The sequence below is a fragment of the Trichosurus vulpecula genome, chromosome 8, assembly GCF_011100635.1.
Source record: "Trichosurus vulpecula isolate mTriVul1 chromosome 8, mTriVul1.pri, whole genome shotgun sequence".
NCBI lineage: Eukaryota > Metazoa > Chordata > Mammalia > Diprotodontia > Phalangeridae > Trichosurus > Trichosurus vulpecula.
Window position 1 is genome coordinate 86,219,789 of NC_050580.1, and position 21,945 is coordinate 86,241,733.

General features: G+C 39.4%; 1 protein-coding gene across 3 annotated transcripts in view; it reads left to right on the top strand.

Annotated features, from left to right (window-relative positions):
- Positions 1-21,945, top strand: part of PANK1 (pantothenate kinase 1) — a 79,619-nt gene that overhangs the window by 43,946 nt on the left and 13,728 nt on the right. For all 3 annotated transcript variants that reach the window (XM_036734370.1, XM_036734369.1, XM_036734371.1), the window contains exons 2-4: positions 2,056-2,408; positions 17,035-17,288; positions 21,072-21,248. In XM_036734370.1, coding sequence (XP_036590265.1) covers positions 2,056-2,408; positions 17,035-17,288; positions 21,072-21,248 — 784 coding nt within the window. The remainder of the gene's footprint in view (positions 1-2,055; positions 2,409-17,034; positions 17,289-21,071; positions 21,249-21,945) is intronic.

Consider the following 21,945-nt stretch of genomic DNA (forward strand, 5'->3'; position numbering starts at 1 on the left):
TATGTATTCCCCTGCCCACCCCTTTATCATAGCACTAGGTTTTATAGCACTTTAAAAAAATCTTTAATATTTTTAGTTTTTACATTCATCTTTGTTTTTAATATATCCACCCCCCCTTCTTCTACTTAAAGTTTTATTGCTTGCAACAAAGAATTTTTTAAAAAAGAAAGAAAAAATGAAGCATTTTATCAAAACTAGCCAATATATCTGTTGAGTCTGACAGCAGAGGGAGTGTTCCTCACCCTTATTCCCTGTAATGTTCCCTGCCTCTGCAAAGGGAGATTCATCTAATGTGCTTCTAAAATCTTGTATATTGTGGTGATCTGTATTGATGTCTTCCTACTAACTAGAGATTCATAACTTAGGGTCTGTGGACTAAAAAGAAACACTTTTACAATTGTATTTCAACATAATTGGTTTCCTTTGTAATTCTATGTATTTTATTTCATGCATTAAAAACATTATCCTGAGAAGGGTCCCTATACTTCCTCAGACTGGGCCATGTATGACAAGTACTAGACTGTAAACTCCATGAGGTCAGAGAGTCAGTCTTATTTAAATTGGGGACATCATTCTAGCCTGTCCCCTGCCCCAAGTACCAACCATAGGAATAAATGTTTGTTCTATTTATACCCCCTAAAAAGGCTATTGGGAGGATCAAATGAGAATTTATGCAAAATGGTTTGTACTATAAAATACTATACAATTGTGAGTGGCTAATGCTGGTGATAATTACAGATGAAGAACTAGGAGAATGTTGGTTTCAGATTTGTAATTATCCTGTACTGAAAGTGGTCTATGTAAAAGAGAGACAGTATGATGTAGTGCTGTGTCTTTGTGGTGACTGTTATTGTTTGTTGTTTGTTTTATGTTTTCTGTTCCTTTTGCCTTGGGAAAAATCTCAATTTTTAGATTATTCTAGTCAGTGGGAAAGCTTTACTCTTCTGATGAGGCTGAGAATGAGAAGATGGTCTTCCTCATCAGTAGTCCTTGTCCAAGACTGATTGGTTCACTTTAGTGGTTTGGGTTGGGGCAGTATGTGCTGGTAAACGTATGGAGGATACTCTTTTAAATTTAATTTGCATTGTTAACATTTTTTCTATCACCTTCTTGAGTCTAGACAATCAACAAGACAATAAATAAAGCCCTGGTTTGTAGCATTTGAGGATTTCAGAGGGGTAAACACTCACAATCAAAAGTTGAGAGTATGTTTAGGTTGGTTCTGGCACTCCCCTGAGTGGGAGCTACACCTGTGCCTAAATGTACTAGGCTTATTAAATCAGAACGTCAGTTCAGATACTATCAATAAATCAATCAACAAGCATTTATAAGTTCCTACTGCTGCTAAGCACTGGGAACAGAAACTCAGAAGCCAAACTGGTTTTGTGCTTAAGGATGGAGAAGATGGAGGGTGACGAGTGAGACCTCATGCAAAAGTAGGTGGTAAGTGAGCTGAGTCTTGAAGAAAACCAGAGATTCCAAGAGGAGCAAGTGTGGATGAAATGTTTTCCAAGCAGAGAAGTAAGCCCTAGTGTGCATGCTACCTCATCATAGTGACATGTTCATTTTTAGTTTTCTTGTGATCTATGAACTTCTTCTGCCTCTTAGACAAATCTGATTTCCAACAGAACTCAGCTCAAACAGCTCTCCTAACATATCTTCCCTACCCCCCATTTCTCTAGCTGTTATCTCTCCTAAATTTTCCTTGTGTTTATTTTGTGTTTCTTTGGATGCTGTATGTATACATGTTGTCTTCCCCAATAGAATATGAACTCCTTTAGGGTAGACTGCTTCATCTTTGTCCTTGTATCCCTAGGAGCTAGCACAATACTTGGAATATAGTAGGGGCTTAATATATGCTTGTTGATTGAATATAGCATTCAGCCTCAAGAATCTTAACCTCCGCCTTTTGAGACCTTCATGTGCCATTCTTGACTTTGGCTCACCTGTATTTGTACATGCATAACATGTTTAATTGGGGTGGTCAGAGTTCCATTTGGGGACATTTGGTACCTTATGAATTCTTTTTTATCTGTCCCCCCTTGTTTCCTCTAGCCTTCCCATGGTTTGGCATGGACATTGGTGGAACACTGGTTAAATTGGTCTACTTTGAACCAAAAGACATTACAGCAGAGGAAGAGCAAGAGGAAGTGGAGAATTTGAAGAGCATAAGGAAGTACTTGACTTCTAACACAGCTTATGGGAAAACTGGGATCCGAGATGTGCACCTGGAGCTGAAGAACCTGACCATGTGTGGGCGGAAAGGCAACTTGCACTTCATCCGATTCCCTAGCTGTGCCATGCACAGGTTCATTCAGATGGGGAGTGAAAAGAACTTCTCCAGTCTTCATACGACCCTCTGTGCCACAGGAGGTGGGGCTTTCAAATTTGAAGAGGATTTTAGAATGGTATGTGGTGGTTGCTTTTTTAAAAAAGTATTTGTTTTTTTAACCCTGAACTGTGATTTCAGTGGTGTAGGGAACTCCTGGGGAGAAAAAAAATACCTTCTGAAAATGCAAATAGGCATTTCTATTGCTATTTTTAAAAACCCTTTCATAGCTTCTGATCTTAGGGAATTGCCCCAGACATCCCAGAGAGAGGTGGGTGACTTGTTTTGGGTCACACAGGCAGCCTATATCTGAGGTAGAATTAAACTCAGGTCTTTCTATCTCTGAGGCCAGCTTTAATTACCACTCTTATTTATTCTTATTTTTTTTAAAAAAGGAAAAAGCATTAGTGATCTCAACACTTTATCTTTTTATTTTTTTATTTTCACATTAGTCATGTTGTAAAGAAGAATTAGCACCAATGGGATGAATTATGAGGAAGAAGAAACAAAACAAAACAAAAAAAGAGAGAGACAAATAGTATGTTTTGTTCTGCATTCAGACTCCATAGTTCTTTCTCAGGATGGGGATAGCATTTTCTATCATGAGCCTTTTGGAGTTGTCTTAGATCCTTGCATTGCTGAGAAGAGCTAAGACTATCAAAGTCATTCATCATACAATGTTGCTGTTACTGTGTACAATGTTCTCCTGGTTCTGTTCATTTCACTCAGCATCAGTTAATGTAAGTCTTTCTAGGTTTTTCTAAAGTCTGCCTGCTCATCATTTCTTATAGTACAACAGCATTCCATTACATTCATGTACCACAGCTTGTTCAGTCATTCCCTAATTGATGTGCATTCCAATTCTTTGCCACCACAAAAAGAGCTGCTATAAATAGTTTTGTACATGTGGTTCCTTTTCCCATTTTTATGATCTCTTTGGGATACAGCCCTAGAGACACTTCATCTTTTTAAAATGTGAATGGCAGTTCAGTAAACTAGACTACTCATCAAATTAATCTTTTGCTAAAAAAAAGGTTTTTTTTTCAGAGCATATTTTAGTGTTGCATCTCACACACATCATTGCACATTATTAAAGGTAGCTGCTGTGTGAACTTTATAGGTTGTCCAGGTGAGGTCCACAGGTCTTATGATGATCCCATTACAAGCTGCTAGAAGAAGGCCAAGTGGTTTCCCATAATTTCTCACAGGCTCATGGTATTCTGGAGACTGAGAGCACTTTTTGAGACCATTTTATTCAGGAGTTCTTAACTTAGGAGTCGTGAACTTCATTTAAAAATATTTTGATAGCTATATTTTCAATATGATTCATTTCCTTTGTATTCTTATATATTTTATTATATGCATTTAGAAATAGTATTCTGAGAAGGAGTACTTAAACTTCCCCAGAATACTCCTAAAAGAGTCTGTCACCCAAAACAGGTTAAGAACCCCTGCTCTAGTCCAACTGTCTTCATTTTAAAGATGAAAAAACTGAGGCTTAAAAAAGAATAAAGTCACACAGCTAGTTATTATAAAGAACCAAGACTAGAACCCAGGTCTTCTGACTTCTAGACTTGTTCTTATTCTTATTACATTAAATTTCATCCATGAATGTCATTCCTGCATTAAAATAAAATACTTAAGAGTTATTTACAGGTCTGCTTGTTGGTTGTCGGGATTCTTGAATAATACCTGATTCCCTGTGAATAGAAAATTCCATGTTCTATTTAGTAACTGAGACCAGGGGCAGACATATTTTTTTTTTTTAACAAACTGCAAGCTGTTACATTTTTAAAATACAATAAAATTTTATCTAAAAAATGTTAAAAAAATTCTTAGCTCTAGAGGCTGTACAAAAGTAGTAGCAGGCAGGATTTGGACCTCAGGCCTAGTCTGCTGACCCCTCATCCTAGACTAATACTTCTTTGCCCATCTGGATGCAAAATGTTCTATCAAATGAGAATTTGTGAGGTGTAGGACAAAGGTATCCATAAATCTCCATTAGTTCAGCAGTCAGTTTGCTTTTGAGGAACCATTATGGTGTCCTGAAATGAATGCTAGACTTGTAGATGGAGGATCTGGGTTTGAATCTTCACAATGCCAATTACTCCCTGTGGGATTTTGAGCAAATTAGTTCATCTTTTTAAAGATGGTAGGAGCAATGGTGATAAAAATTGGCATCAAAGTCAGTTCCCTCATATATATAAAATGAAGTGTTTGCCCCAGATAACTTCTAACGTGTCTTCTAGTACTAAATTTGTGCTATGATGAGATTATTGTCCTTCTGGGAAGATATTTATAGACTTCAACCTTGTAGGCTGAAACCAATTTTCAAATAGGTTGGGTTCCAAAACTTTGTAAATATGTTTCTTTGAACTTAATGTTACAAACATTGGTTAAACCTCCAAGCCAGTCCCTGTCAGCATCTTTACTCCATAATATAGCTGATATATAGCATTAATTCATTGCTTAAATGAACTTTAGTTGGGTCTAGTGGAAAGAATGCTGGGCTAGGAATCAAGGGACTGAGGCTTTAATCACAGTTGTCTTATTAAACCAGTTCTGTTGCCTTGGGGAAGAGGAAATTGAACCTGTGTCCTAATTTCCTCATCTTCCTCATTGTTACAGTCACAATCTATCTTGCCCTGTGCAGCCTCTTCTCTCTCGCATGACATTCTCTAGGATAAGAGGGAATAAGAGCTAAGAAAGTGCTTTGAGGAATAAAAGAACCATAGAAATGGATAAGAGCAAGAGTTAGGAGAGGGGCTGGGAAAATTCTAGCTTATGTTGCATACCTTTTTATCAGGAAACCTAAAGTAGTGATCTAAACCTAAAATTCGGTTTACAAGTTTAGTTTGAGACTGCTGGAATATACGATCTTTAAGGTCCCTTTCATTTCTAACAGTCTATCTTCAATTGTATTCTAGTAAGCATGCTTATAATATGGCCAAAGTTCTGCTTTTGTTTATGGCATGTCTTAATCATTTTATGGTATTTAACACAGATCAGGAGTCCTTGCCTTGGTATCTTGTCAAAAGCAATTATTCTTCTTCCTATTAATTTTGGCAAACCTTATTTAGGGGAGGGAGTAGAGAATGGACAGGTTGGTGGCAGGAAGTAAAAGCAAGTGAGGGAGGTTGTCCAAGAAGACTTTTACTTGCTAAAAATGCTCATGGGCTTTATCAAGTCCGGAAACCACTTTGGAGGCAGACTGATGTAGAGGAAAAATCATGGTATCGGATTTAGTCAGGTAACCTGGTTCTGCCTTTCACTCTATGTGAGACTTTGGGTATGACATTTTACCTCCTCAGGCATCCATTCCATTTACTTGTGAATAAAAGGAATGTCCACTCCATCTGGACTGGATAATTATGTAGGTGTCTCCCGTTTCTTGGTGGAGGCAGTAGTGATAAAAGTTGGCATTGAAGTCAGGAGGTTCAACTCTTGCCTCTGACATATCAGCTGGCTGTATGACTTTGGGAAAGACATTTAACGCCTCAGTGGTCTAGGCAACACTAAGACTTTAAGTTGCAGAGGTGTCTACCTGTATTGGTAGAGGAACTTCCTCATATGGGGGTCCTTATGTCACTGCAATCATAGGTTCTTATCTCTTCTATTGCTAACATTCTGTGATTCCTCTCAAGTTCAAATAAGAATGGAGAGCTGTCTAGCACTTGTCTGTAGAGAATGGTGTGAGCAATATCATCTTCATTTATAGGGAAATAATTCTGTTTCATAAAGTTCCTTTTGTGAGACCTGATGGAGCACAGGCCACTTTATTTATGTCTGTGGAGAGGGATTCATAGGCCATGCCTGAGACAGTCATCTGAATTTAGATTATGGTCAGGATACAGGGGTCAACTGGTATTTCCTTGGGACCTTTGAGATGATTTAGTATAGACAGAGCTTCCTAGTCTTAATATCACTATCAGGGCAATGATCTAGTCCTGACTGAGGAGAAATGAGTCCTCTACTGACTAGGACAATATTCTGAATGACTTAGGTCTCTTTTGGTTTATCTCTCCTGGTGAGTCAGAATCAAGTAGGAAGGTACCTCAGAGATCTTCTAGTCTAGTTTTTCCCTGAGCAGGAATCTTATTCACAAAGTTCTTGACAAATATTTGTAGAGCTGTCCCTAAGGCCCTCCTACTACCTCCCGAAGAAGGCCATTCTGCTTTAAGAAAGCTCTAATTTTTGTGAAATTTTGACCTCCTAGAAAGTTGACCTCTGCCTTTTCCATCTTGCACCTAGTTCTGCCTTCTGGGATTAAGCAGATCCCATATCTGATTAGATCCTTCCCCTGTCCAGAAACCTTCAGCAACTCTCCATAGAACTAAATACAAATGCTTGACAGTGGAGGACTTTTCCAATATGGCTCCCAGGTGCCCTTCTAGTCTTCTTATATTCTCTTTCACTATCTGGACATTCTAGGCTAGCTGAACTGCTAGGTGCTTGTCCTGCCCTTTCCTGCTTCTGTTTGCCCACACCATTCTTTGTGCCTGAATCACTACCCCTTTGCATGTGTCTGCCTGTTGAAACCTCTCTCCTGGTGACATTAATGTAGTTTCCAAAAATGCCCAAGACATACTGCTCTCAGGACATAGTTTATATGCTAGAAGTATCTTACTCATTATGGTTTAAGTGTGAATAAGTCTGTTTAGTGTTTGAATGTTAAGGGGATTCACATACACAGAATGCTTAGGAAAGAAACATAGCCCATTTCTCCCTGTAAAATATTGGAGTGAACAGATTTGGGAGGGAATCTATCTAACACATTTGCAAAGTAGCCTTTTGAGGCTGCTTGTACATTGTCAGTGATCATTAGACCCCTTTGCTTTCTGTGTGTTCAATCCTGGCCAATGTGAATGTTGACAGTGAGAGATTGGAGCCTCCTGTAGCTTCTCTCTTTGCTTATCAAGTGAGGCTTAGGTTTCTGTGAAGTTTTTCAGAGTATTGGTTGGGTAGGCAGAGTCATTCTTCCTGCCCACATATTCAGCCACAATTATAGATATTTTCCCTTTGATTCCTTTTCCCTTTACCCTTTCCCTCCAAAAAGATCAACACCAAAGTCCAACAGGATCAGCATGGTATATATTGCAACACTGATGATACTAGTTAGGAGACCTTAAGAACTCCACACTAAGCAAACAAAGGGGCAGCCAAAAACATGGTGAGGGAGTGAGTCCTAACGAAGTAATTCCTACTGTGCTCAATTATAATAAAAAGTTTTTTAAAAAAAGTTTTGATAACTTTCACATAGCACCACAGTCATGTCCCCTGATAGTCTTTCTCTCTCTCTCTCCAGTGAACCTTCTCTTGTAATAAAGAAAAACAATCAGCTAAGCAGAACACATCAATCCAAGGACCCCTCAGACAATGTAAACAATATTTCAGACCCATAACCCCTGTGCATGTACACACCTCTCCAGTGGAAAGAGGCCAGTAGGATATCAGGAAATTATTTCTTAAGGGGACCTCAGTCACTGTCATTTCTGAACTCATACTTGGCTAACTGAAGAGTAAAAGTCAAAACTTCTTACTTAAAAAAAAAAACATATTAGAAAGGGGTAGGGGGTTAGGTAACTGTAGACCTGTGGCTGGTTAAAATCAGAATGCCAAAGTAGCAGGCATTTACATAGGTCTCTAAAATTTCCAGCAACCTCTGCACATAAATGTTTTTTGTTGAGCTTTATAACAAGCCTGGGAGATAGGGTACAATTGTTGTTATCTGTATTTTCTAGGCAAGAAAGCTGAAGCTGAGTACAATTTAGTGACTTATTCAGTGTCACACAGCTATTATGTGTCCGAGGTAGAATCCACACCCAGAACAGCTGGACTCCAAGGCCTGCATTACTTCTCCTGTGCTTTGCTGACTCCCAGAATGTGAATAAACTTGAATCTGATATTTTCAAGGGCATTTGATTGAACCGTGAGGTTATGTTGATCTGAGAGATGAATAATACCAATACTTCCTGTTGATTTCTTACGTTATATACTTGAATTTATGTGCTTCTCAAGCATGCCCTGCCTGAGGGGAAGAGATGTTCTTTTGAGGGTTGCTTTTATAATCATTCTCACTTTATGAGCAGTTTGGAAAATTTTTTTCATCCTTGGGGGAAAAAAAGAGTTCTTTCCTTTTCTATCAGCAAGAAGGAAGGAACCATGGTTAAAATTTTTAGTTGTTTAAAAAGAAAAACCCAATTTTTTATTGATACACTTTTATTTTAACATCACTATAAATTCCGACAATTTCCCTACCTCTTGTAACAAATAAGTATAGCCAAGCAAAACATGTTAGAAAATATATACCTTAATCCATACCCATTCTCCCCTACCTCTCTGCCAAGAGACCTGAGGCATGCTCCACCATCAGTTCTCTGGAGTCATTACTGGTCACTGCCTTTGTCAGAGTTCTAATGTCTTTCAGTGTTCTTTTCATGGTTATCATTCATAATCAGCGTCTGTGTACCATTTTACACATCACAGTATTTACCTTAGCGAGCTAGGTGGCACCATAGTGCACAGAGTGCTGGGCCAGGAGTCAGGAAGACTTGAGTTCAACTCTCAATTCACACACTTAACTGGCTGTGTGACCCTGGGCAAGTTACTTAAGCTCTATCTCAGTTTCCTCATTTATCAAGTGGGGATAATAATAGCACTTACCTCCTAGGGTTGTTGTGAGGATCAAGTGAAGTAATATTCATAAAGCTTTTAGCACAATGCCTGGAACATAGTAGGTACTTAATAAATACTTGTTCCCTTCCCCCCTTTCTTTTTGATTTAGCAAGACAGGCTTTTCTGTTGCTTGCAATTTGACTTGAGTTCAACTCCTTCCTGAGCAGTCAACTCATCTCTGAAGTCTGGAGGACCCGAGGTTCCAGTCTCACCATACTGGCTAGGTGACCTGGATAGGTCATTTAACCTTTCAGTGTCCCCTGGCAACCCATTGAGACTCTAAATTGTCATCGGTAGTGTTTCCTCACTTCAGTTGAGGAGATTTCCTTCCTGGGAGCTCCCTATGCTGATGAAATAGCAGATCCAGACCAAAGAAGAGCAGGAGTGGGCAGAGAGAGCACATGATGGTAGGTAGCCTGGGCTTGGGAAGAGCCAAGGTGGGTCAGCCTAGGCATCAGGGGGCTGAGGTTTTAGTCTAGATGCTTCCATTCATTCACAGCATTGCCTTAAATAAGTCACTTACCTTCTCTGGATCTCACTTTCCTCAGGCAAAATAAGGGTTTGTACAAGGTCCTCAGTCTCCCAAGGTCCTCTCCAGCTCTCTTGTGAACCAACACTCCTGCCACTGCTTTGGCGTTTGGCTGTTTTTTTTCCTCTCTAATTTTAGATTGGAAAGCTTTTGGGGGTATTTTTGTTAGATTTTCTTATCAGTCTGCTTTTAATAGGAAGCCTAGCCGGCTCAAACATTGTATGTGTATCTCATGGTCCAAGGTTTTGACTTTTAAAATGTCATCATTAAATCCCTTATAGAAATGCCCAAATCTCCTGTTTAAAATAGTGATTCCAAAGAAAAATCCAATTGAAGAAAGCTGTAAGTGACTAGAATTTTTCATTCTACCTCCCCTTTCCCCCACATCATTTTAAGCAGAACAATTTTCACAAGTCGTGGGATAGAAATTTCCCTAATTCACTTACCTCTTCTCTGCAGACTTATTAGCTATGTGCCTTTGTCAAAGCTAATAATAACACCTCTCCCCTTCTCTTCCCTCCATCATTTATTTTCTTCCAAGAGAGAACATTGAGCCAGGACTTGAGGGTATGTTACAAGGGCATGGATAGACTTGTTTAATCAGTATCATCTGAGTTTTCATTGGATCTGAGATTTCAGATATATCATGATTTGATGATTCCAGTTGTTTAGATAAGGTATCAAGATTATTTATAGGAAGCTAAGCCCAGAGAAGGAAAGTAAAGAATAATCAAGATAAAAAGAAAGATAAAATATTTTCCCCTTTTTCAACTGAGAACCAAATCATGGCATCTTATGGTCCATCTCAGGCCTGAGGAACTATAACAAAGAGACAGACTGACTGGAAAGTATAAAGACCACCCCAAATGGAAGACTTGGTAGAATTTCTTTTCATTCTTCTGATTACTTTTTCCTTGTTGATTATTTCAGAATGCAGTATTCTCTCTTTCCCTCTCTCCCTCTCTCTCTTCCTCTTTCCCTCTCTCCCTCCCCAGCCTCTTTCCCCAATTAAAGAAACAAGCCATAGACCATACATGCTTACCATGTAATACATGTTCATTTCTAGGACCAATGTAAGGTGGCAGTGGCCAAGGAAGGGAGGCAGCTAATTTGGATTGAAGTGTAGCAGATCTCTAACTTAGTAGCCAAGAGAGGGCCAGGACACCTTCAGTTGGGATTTAGGACTCAACTGAGGTTTAGAAAGTGGTGATGTGCCAAAGGCAACATTTCCTGGGCTGGTTCCAGGCAGAGGATCTGGTACTCCAGAATGCTGACCAAGAGTTGCTAAGGCCTAAGGTCCAGGTCCCAAGACTGGACCATCATAAATCTATAGCCAGAACTGAAGAAATGGAAGCCCAGGTAATAGATATCAGAGATAGAGTTTGAACTTTTTTCCTCTGCACAGCCAGTTTTTTTTTTTCTGCCACTATACCACCAAATGATTTTTTTTTTTTGTTAGGGAGGAGGTCAGCTCATGAAATGGACAACAATATTAGTAATCATGGAAATAAATTAGATCAGACTGATTATTCTGGTGAACAAAGCAATTCTATTAGGATCATAAGATTCAGAGCTGAATAGGACCTGAGAGATAACCCAGTCCAGTGCCTTATTTTTATAGATGAAGAAACTGAGGCGAAGAGGTGAAGTGACCAATTATTTTGCCCATAAGACTATTCACAGTATTAATTATTATAATAGCTAGCATTTATAGACTGCTTTAATATTTGCAAAGTATTATATAAATATTAACTCATCTTCATAACAATCCTGGAAGGTAGATGCTGTGTTTTCATCACCCCCATTTTATAGATGAGGAAACTGAGGCAGAGTCTGGGGTCACATAACTTGTAAGTAAATTATCATGTGGTCACATTTGAACTGAGGTCTTCCTGATTCCAGGTCCAGTACACTATATTATTATGGTGACTGGTCCTAGTTTTTTTTTTTAGTTTTTTTTTTGTGTGAGGAATTCACTTCCTAATTTCTTTGAAGGCAGGGACTGTTTTTGCTCCTTTTTCGTATCCCCAGTGCTTCCTCAGCACAATGCCTGGCATATACCAAACACTAAAATGCTTGATGACTGACTGAATGTTGACTTTGTTTTACTCAGTGTCTATTTACTGATGCTTCCGATACACAGTTGGTACTTCTGATACTTTTCTAATGTTTGATATAACACTTTGTATCATGTGAAAGACACCAAAGTCCTATCATTGATTTCGCATTTTTTTTTTTTTTGGCTAAGAAGTATAGAAACCCAATTGATACAGTTCCAAATTAGTATCAGTAAAATGTTTCTGAACTTGTTTTCCTTTGAAAGAAACGCTTTCCTTTGAAAGAAAATTAGCCAGCAGTACATGATTGATTCTTAAGTGTATAGTTCTGCAGTCCCAAGTTTTCAAGTGTTCACTGAAGCAGAGATGGGCTGCTTACTGATTTTTCCTCCAAATAGTGGAGTGGAAATATACTCCCTTCTTCATCTCCTCCCTTCAGAATCCCTCTTTTACATGAAGACTCAGCTTGGGTGCCTGCTTTTCCATGCTACCCTGATTTTCTCAGCTGAAACTGTTCACCCCTTTCCACAGAGCATTTTTTCTGGATCTATGATAGTCTATCATATCCTATCGTATACAGATAGAGTATACCAAAAGCATTTTGGTACTCCCTGTATTATATTTAGCTTTGTATATATACGCTCTACACCCCATCCCTCAACACACACACTGTTCATGGTAAAGCTGTCTGAGGGCAAGGGCTATCATTTTTCATCTTGGAATCATCAGTAGTTAGCACAACAAAAGTCTGTTGAAGTGACTAAGGGAAAGGTGTTTTTAAGCCCAGGGGACATACAATCACATAAAAAGAAATACCGACATTAGTCACTTCTATAAAACCTCCTTTAAAGATCTGCACTACTACAGTAATTACTTAGTAAAAGGGGGGAGCACCAAATGCTCTGTTATTCAAACAGAAAGCATGCAAACAACCACATGCGTACCCAATGTATCTCTATACCCAGCATAAATGAGAGGTCATCTCAAAGGAAGACCCCTAGCATTGAAGGGAAGGAAAAGCCTTTTGTAGAATGTGGATTTGGGTTGAGTCTTGAAGGAAGTCAGACAGTAAGAGGGAGAGAGAGAGAGCAATCCTGGCTTTGCGGACAGCCAGGCAGAAGTGGGCTAGGAAAAGGTTAGTTCCTCTATTGTTTATGAGGAACAGCAAGTAAACATTGAAGTTTTAGAATATTTTAAAGTAGTAAAAGTGAAGTGAATTACTTTAAAGATTATTCCACATTTGCTAAATGGACCAGGTTTCCCTGGTTTCAGAACAAAGATGGATTTATTCCATCTCATTTATGCAAAACAAAGCATTAGACTGCTAATTGGAGCTGAGAAGGAGAGATGTAGGCTTGGCAATAGGTACACTCAGAACTAGTTGAATGACTGGATACAGAGAATCCTCACTAGTGACTTGTTACCATAGAGAAAAATCTCTAGCACAGTGCCTCAGAGATCCATCCTTGGCTTTTTGCTTTTCAACGTTTTGATCAATGACTGGCTGAAGGCAGATCCCGCATGTTTTGTCTTTCACTGTAGTATATATTGGGTAAATGCTTGTTGAATGAATGAATGAATGAATGAATCAATGAATCAATGAATCCATCAGTCAATGATCCAAAGCTGGGAGGGATAGCTTACACTTTGTTTGAAAGTGTTGGGATTGAGAAAGAGCTTAATGGGAACAAATTTAATAAGAAGAAATTGAATGGAGATAAATAGAAATTTCTACACTTTGGGCAAAAAAGAAATAATCTTTACAACTGTGAGGGGGTGGGTGAGATGTGGGTAGAGAGCAGTTTGTCTGGGGGAAAAAGAAGCTCTTGGGGCATTTATTGTTCTGAAGCTCTGAGAGTTTGTAGTGCGGTATAACTAACAGCAAAAGCTAATGTGGTCTTAGGCTGGTCAATTATGACTAGGTGGTATTATTCTGCTCTGCCCTTTCCAGACCTGAAGTACTGAATTTACCCAGTGGGCATCAAATTTTAGGAAGGACATTGGCAAGCTGGAAAGTATACAGAGGAGGTCAACCAAGACAGCGAAGGTCCTCAAGACTGTGCTGTGAAATGATTGGTGGAAGGAACGGGAGACATTTAAAGGGAGACATTTAACCTGGAGAGCAGAACAAGGTTCTTTGAAGGTTGTCCTTTGAAAGAGGGAGAAGACTTGTCCTGATTGACCCTAAAGGGCAGACCTGGAACAATAGTTAGGAGTTTCTGAGAAGCAGATTTAGGTTTAATGTAAGAAAAAAGCTTCCCATAATTTGAACTCTCCAAAAATGAACAGGCTGCCTCTAGGAGGAAGAATCAAGTGAGATCTGTGTGATTTCTTGTTGGAGATCCTGCTGCAAAGGGGATTTTTGTCTACATATGAATTGAGGTCCTTTTAATCTCATTCTATGATTTATTTTTAGAATGGTTTGGGAAAAAGTGGTGAGAAACCTATTCCTTTAGAATATCTGTGTGTGTGTGAGTGTGTGTGTGTGTGTGTGTGTGTGTGTGTACACTCACATGCACTCTGCCTTGTTTTAAATTTCTTTGCTTTGGCTATTTATTTTCTGATTTTCTTTCAGGACATTCACCAGTCTGTTTCATGGCCTGTCTTTTGTTGACAGCACTTGTCTGGGTATGGCCTTCAGTATTATTTATTATCCCAGATTAATTTTTAAGCAGGTTAACCTATGATACCAGGAAAGGTTGATGAAAAACTGCTGTCCAGTTAGATCATGGACAAGATGAGTTTCTAAGAGTGCTATCTCTTTATCACTTGAGTCTTTTACACACTGACCTTTGTGCCATTTTCTTTGTCATTCTCCCTGCCATGGTTCCCCCACTTTCCATGAGTATTCTCTATAAAAATGAGTTCTGTATATGTCTGTTACTCATTTGCATGTGTGAGTCCTGTATTGATTTCTCATGATCTCACTTGACTTTCACAAAAACCCTGGGAGGCAGTACTAGTGTCAGATAGTATTATTCTGATGAGAAATTTAAGGCTTGACCAGCTTATGACTTGTCTAAGGTCATACTTCAACTAAGTATGTAAGGGGAAGAACAATGGATTTGGAATTTGGGGATCTGGGACTCAAGTTTGGGTCCTACTCCTTCTACCTAGTAGCTTTATAATTTTGGGCCATTTTCCCCACCTTTAGGAACTTGCCTTTCCTAATATCTATCAGGTGGCCTGACTAGATGATTTCTTAAGTGCTCTTCAAGGCCTAACATTTCATGTATCTGAGGTAATGGCAGGTTTTTGACTGGGTAAAACAAAACCAAACCACTTCCTTCAGGGGAATATTTTCCCGATCTTCCTTATCAAAGACCTCACAAGGCCTCTCAAGGCCTTTCCTCTCCCCCAGGTAGGGAAGAACAGGTTAGATATTTTGTGTTGGCTCTTTGCATGATCTTTCTGGAGGCCTTTTTGAAATAATCGGCTGTGGTTGCGAGGGGAATATTTTCAGAGAATCATAGAATTCATAAAATCTTTGCGCTTGCGTCATGGCTCCTTAGAGCTCATCTAGTGCGACACCCACGCTCCACCACTATGATCCCAGAGAGGTAACAGAACTCGATGTGTGACACAGCTCGAAAGGAGTGAAACTGGATGGCCCAGGTCATCTGCCTTCCACGGGTCCTGTGTTCTTTCTACTTATCTCCCTGTTGTTGTATAAAGCTGTACTTGTGTCTTGTTGGGGGAACTTTTGGTGGGGCCAGGAGGTCAGCAGTTTTTTCCCCTTCAGCTTTTTGTCTGAAATGAGTACTACTTTTTGGAAGCCTACCTTTCGGAAAGTTAAACTATGATGAACTTAGGAGACAAGAAGACCTGGGTTCAAATCCTGCCCCAGATACTTAGTAGCTGTATGACACCAAAACCTCTTTGTAACTCAATTTCCTCATTGGCAAAATGAGGAGGTGTTAGACTCAGGGACCTCTGAGGTCCCTTCCGATAAATCTGTGAGCTTGTGTTTATGGTAAGAGTAACATAGATAGAACTCCCTTTTTGAATATTACTTGATAGTCTAAAAATATGAATTTAATCATATTTGATCTGACTTTGGAGGCTGCTGTCAATACTTTCTTGTCTTTCTTTCCCTCTTACTTCCTTTCTGAACCTCAGATAATCAGGGCTTCCTCCCCGGCAAGAGAGAAACAGTTTTCTAGCTTAGCACCACTAAGTTTAATGGTAGATTGTATCTTCAGTACGTAGGCATAATACCCAAACTCCCAGCACCTCGATTTCCAGTTGTCACCTTCTTGCATCAGATTTCTCATGAGAGGTAGGTCTACTGGAAAGAACCTTGGGTTTAAGATCAGGATGTTTGGATTCGAATCCTGCCTCTAGCCTTGACTAGTTGTACAACGATGAGCAAAATCCTCAGTGTCTCCAAGCCTCAATTTCTTCATCTATAAAATGGGGATAATAACACATATACTACCTATGTCTCAGGGTTATTATGAGAGAACTGGCAGTGTGATTCAGTGGACAGATTCCTGGATGTGGGATCAAAGGATCTCTGTTTGAATCCTGACTCTACCACCTTAGGCAGTCACTTAAACCTCTCTAGGACTCAATTTCTTCATGTTTAAAAGGAGGTGGTTAGACTAGATAATTTCTATATAGCTCTACATCTATATAGCTCTAAATGATCCTAAGCTCTATCCAAATGTGAGTAGGAGTTGTTAATAATAAAAATAGTAATTTTGCATTTGTTTCTGAGGCAGAGCAATAAATGTGGAGTTTTGTGTTGCTGCCTGGTTACTCTGTTCAGACTTCCCCCAGAAGAGCCCTCTTCACCACATGCTAAAGAATAGTTTCTTAGAAATAAGATGAGCCTGTGTCTTATAGTGTAGATATATGATGTGGTGGTCTGTAGATGAGAATTAGAGACTCTTAAGTCAGAGGTCCCCCTTCTCCCAAAATGCAAGCCTTCCACATGCAGCAGCATTCTTTGCCCTGCCTAGAACCCACAGACTCAGCTCATGTCACAGGGCAGACTACTGCTGGCCTGACCCTGTCTGCCTTAAGGGCTCATTGTCGAGAAAGCGTTGTATAAACTGCAAAGTGCTACAGTCAAGTATGCCGTTGTGATTATTATTATCACCTGCAATGACAGTGATTATTTGAGAAGAAAAGGGAGTTGACCCACATTCTCCAAGATACTGTTCTGCATCATTCAGCTGCATCTGTTATTGGAGAACTCAAGTTAAGAGAACCTTTTCTTTTATTGAACTAAAAAACAAATCTGCCTTTCAACTTTTGCCTTTCTAGATCCCTTTTTTTCTTCCTCTAAATGTCTTTGGAACTCCCTGTTCAGAATGGTAGCTGGACTCCTTTAATGCTGGGTAGCTCTGCAAATAGATCAAAGGGCCACACTTGAGCCTCTCTGGTCTCCTTTTACACCCTAACCGTGCCTTTCTCCTTGATTTCTTGTTCTCTTTCAGATCGCTGATCTGCAGCTCCACAAGCTGGATGAATTGGACTGTTTGATACAAGGGCTGCTCTATGTTGATTCCATCGGCTTCAATGGCAAACCTGAGTGTTACTATTTTGAAAAACCCACAGATCCTGAACAGTGTCAAAAAAAGCCTTACTGCCTTGATAATCCATACCCCATGTTGCTGGTTAACATGGGCTCAGGTGTTAGCATCCTAGCAGTATATTCCAAGGACAACTATAAAAGAGTTACAGGGACCAGGTAAATAGATCTTCCTTAAGGAGAACCTTCTGCAGCTGCAGTATAACAATCTTCCTTCCCTAGGTTTTTAAAGATGCTGGAGGGCCTCACACTGCTACTTATTACAGATATGATCTTGGGGCAAGTCATTTCCTGTCTCTCTGGTCCTCAGCTTCCTTGTCTGTTAAATGAGTGATTGGATCATCTGATCTCTTTAAGATTCCTTCTAGCTCTAAATTCTGATTCTGTTTACATTATGATGATATGGAAATAAGTAATATTTGGGCTGGGTTCCTGATGCATTGATTTTTATATAAAATTGTTCTATTAATCCAAGTGACATTAATGACCTACCAACTGTGTTTACTGTGCTATGTTAGGAATTAAGGCATATAAAAAATTTAGATAAATCCTGACTTCATAGAGTTTATAGACTACTGCAGAAACAAAACATTCCATACAGATTACTTTAGTAATAGGATTATAAAATAATTGCATTAGCTAGAAGCCAAATTACTATGAGAACTCTGAGGGAGAAGGTCATTCAAGATGATACGAGGGTGGCTTCACAGAGAGGTGGCATTTGAATCGGACTTTAAAGATTGGTGCAAATTAAGTGTGTGTATTTTAATTGGGGGGCAGGGTGGGGTGTTACAGAAACCATTCTAGGACCAGGGAGTATCAGCCTTTGCCAAGGTATTAAGACAAGAGAACTTGGGTCCTGTTCAGTAGGTAGAAGGGTCTGCCTAGAATGTACTCTGAGACTCACTGCAATGTATGATGTCAACTTTATACCGTAACTCTTTAGAACTGCTGGGAAGGAGCTATGAAGACCCAAATGAACTTTGCAGCTTAATGAAAAATTTGTGAACATATTGAATTGTTTCAGAACTTGTTTTCTGTTAAAGGTTCAGTGACTGAGAAAATAGAAATTTTCTCTGAGGGATCACTAATAGAGTTATTGGAGATGGTCCCCAAGTTAAAAGTGAATTGCAGATTCAAGTTAAGAAACTTGAAAATTATTTCCTGTCCTTCCCTCTATCCCCTTCTATCCCTGCCCATCCTTCCTCTAGCCATACCTGTCTAAAAACTTAGCCAATCTCCGGACTGTTCAGGGCCTGTTGATTCTTTTAAAAGACAGTGAGAAAGATGCTTGCATTGCTTGGGCTGCTTTATACTATATTCCATTTTAATGGTGTGTTTTTCATTTTCTTTGAGTAGACTAACAGTGTTATAGGAGGTTCTCATTTACCTTGAAATGTTTTGTTTTTTTTAAATAAAGGTTTGTATTTTTTTTAAATGGGATTTTAAAAATGTTTGGGGACCAACAATTTTTCTGGCAAAATGTCTCTAAATTTATTATGGAAATCAATTGAAAAACTGGATTCAGTTAGATTAATTAACATTACAAGTGAACTTTGCTGGAATGCATCTGGACTTAAGTGAGGGGCTTACCTTTTTAAAGAAATCTTTTTAAGAGAGACAAATCCTTTTTTTTTTTTTTTTTTTTTTTTGAAGAAAATTTAGAATCCCAGACAGGGGTAATACTGGTGGGTTTTTTTTTTTTTTTATGAATCAATTCATTTCCACCAGTATTTGTCTGTGGTAGGTATGGGAGATTCAAAGAAAAAAACCCATGAAATCAGTTCCTGCTCTTGAGGAGCTTACCTTCTGCTAGGTGGAAATAATATGTAAATTGATGTGTAAATATAAAAGAGACACCAAGTAAATGCAAAATAATTTGCGAGTCGGGGTGTGTCAGAGGAGGGAGGAGGAAGATGGTTTTACTGTGGAGATCAGGAGAGGCCTGTAATAAGACAACACTTGAATTGGGTCTCTGAATGGAGATAGGAATTCTAAGAGCTGGAATGAGCATGGAAAATCAAGGCAAGAGATGGAGAATTCCTTCTCTTTCTCTTATGAGCTTAAGTTTCTCAAGAGTCCCTCTTAAACAAAGACTTCCTTTTAAAAGATACCTAGCACCACAAAATTTTTGTAATGAATAGTGTAAACCCTTGGGGATGGGCATGTGTCTGTCTTTCTAAGTTCCGTAGGATTCTACCACCAGAAAGTTGACTACCAGGGGCTGAATATTTTTAGATTGAGAGCACCTCACAAAAGACCATCAGTTAAGGCCTAGAAGGCTTGCCATTTGCCATGAGAATTTTCAGTGATATGTTTTGGCTTTATTACTGAAAAGCTAATACATTTCTAATCACATCCTAAATATGTGCCCAGTTAATCAGATCTTGAGAGAAAGTGTTATGGCCATGGAGTCCAAATGGCCAATCTTTCCATAGGCAGTGGTTAACTGAGGAACACAGATTATGTGATTCCTGCCCAATAGGATTTAAAAAAAAATAACTTTTTATTAAAATATAAACTGTTGCTACTTAAACACTAGCTAATATTTAAAGCCAGATTTGAAGAACTGCAAATGGCATAATAAGTATAATATAGTTCCCTTCTCATCAACTCTTTCCTACTAGGGATCACTACTTAATCCACCTCTGTTTTTTCCTCCCAATCCAACATGGAAAACAACATCTTTTGTTAGTCTTCAAAGCTCATGTTTTCGGCACTTTGGGGTTTCAGAGCAGCTTGGTGTAAGAAGCCCTCATAAGCCTCACCTATTTATATAGACCTTTGACTATCTGCTTCAAATTCCTCCCCACAAAGGATTGTTTTTGCCCTTTCAAGCTCCTACCTCACCGCTTCTGCAAAAGCAAAAGAAATCGTGACACTGTGCAGACGTCTGCACCATGTGATGACCTTGGCCCTGTCAGGGGCTTCTCTAGTTGTTAGCTTTACTCTTCACTTAACCTGGCTCCTCTTCTCTCAGGTAATCACCATGCAGCTGACTTCCTTAGCATCAGACTTTTAGCTTCTTTTACTTTTGTTCCCAAAATGTTTTTTGAAGGAGCCATTCCCTCTTTTCCAGGACAATTTAACTGTACTTAAACAGATGACAAGACAAATTTTAGATGGAGACATTCAAGTGGTTTCTCTCTCTGTGTGTGTTTCAAAGACACATTTATCTGAGGGATCAGAGAATATGTCCAGCTCAGATAACAAGTCAAACATCCTTGCCATTTTATGCTGTTGAGGGATTGCAGAATGTTAATCATCTTTTCTCAGATGCAGTTGGCCAGGATCTCAGATGAGTTACTTCCTTTCAGAAATCTCAGTTAAGAAATATACCTAAATAAATGGGATTGTGTGCCTGAGCAGAATGAGATCAGAGGAAAGGAGGAAGAATTCTCCAGGCAGGAGAAGCCAAAGTCAATACATTTGTTGGAGGGTTGAAGACTCCATTTATGGTTTCCATATTTAATGCATGCAAAATTTATTTCTAGCTGCATATCGACTACATGTATTTTTTACGTTTATTATATGACTCTAGTTACTAATTTCCCACACACAAACCATCCAGAGAGGAAAGTTACCTGCAGCTTCCTGTACCATGTTCAGTAACTGAGGCTGTCCAGTTAATGGGCTAGCCCAAGGTCTCACAACTGTAACTTGTGGAAACATTCTTGTTGATATGGCTTTCATCCCAAGGCCAAGGGCATGACATTTTCCTAAAGTGTTTGTTTTTAATCCCAGCCAACTCTGCTCCCACTTCCTGGTCCAGCCTTTAACCCTGAGCTTCTCCAAGCTCTGGTCCATTTGATGTGAACTATCCATTGTTTTTCTCCTCCTGCCTCATTGCTGTGCTAATGTTCTGAATGTGCCTCTTTGGGTACCTCGGTGGGCACTTTTTAAAATAAGTCTTAAAAAAAATAAACCTTATTGTTCCTTTAGTCTTGGAGGTGGAACATTCCTAGGCCTGTGCTGTTTGCTGACTGGTTGTGAGACCTTTGAAGAAGCTCTGGAAATGGCAGCTAAAGGAGACAGCACCAATGTTGATAAGCTGGTGAAGGATATTTATGGAGGAGACTATGAACGATTTGGCCTTCAAGGATCTGCTGTAGCATCAAGGTAGAGACTAAGTAGAGAGTGGTGTAGTGGAAAGAGTGCACTGGATTTGGAGTCAGAGGTCTTGGGTTTGAATCCCAACTCTGCTACTGTGTGACCTTGGGCAAGTCACCTAAGCTCTTTGGGCCTCAGTTTCCTCATCTGCAAAATGAGAGGGTTGGACTAGATGATCTCTAAGGCCCCTTCCAGCTCCAAAGCCTATGGTACTCTTGTCCTAGGCAGGTACAGTAACAACTGCAAACATGGCTGCCAGTGCCCTGAATGTTTTCTGAGGTGGCCATACCCCTGCTGACATAGACTAGCGTAGTACATATTGTAGAAGAGCTCGGACCTGATTTTGACATCTTAGCAAGCACAGAAATGATCATGCTATTGAAGCATGTGTTCTAAATAGGGCAACTTTGGAAGGTTTTGACAATTACTACCATTTCCCCTTGTTAAGTACTTACTTGGGGGCGTTTTTACCACCACCACTACCACCACCATCACCACCCCCTTCCTCATCAGTGGTCCGTCTCGAAAAGAAAAGAAAAGAAAAAAGAAATCAACCATTGATATCAAAATATTTTCTGAATACAAACCATGGTAGCAAAATTAGGGCTTTTAAGTCACAGGCAAAAGTTATGGAAGAGTTTTGCCACAGTGATGTGGCTAAAATGTGGTCCTTGTTGTGGGATGATTTGAACCCCTTTGCTAATAT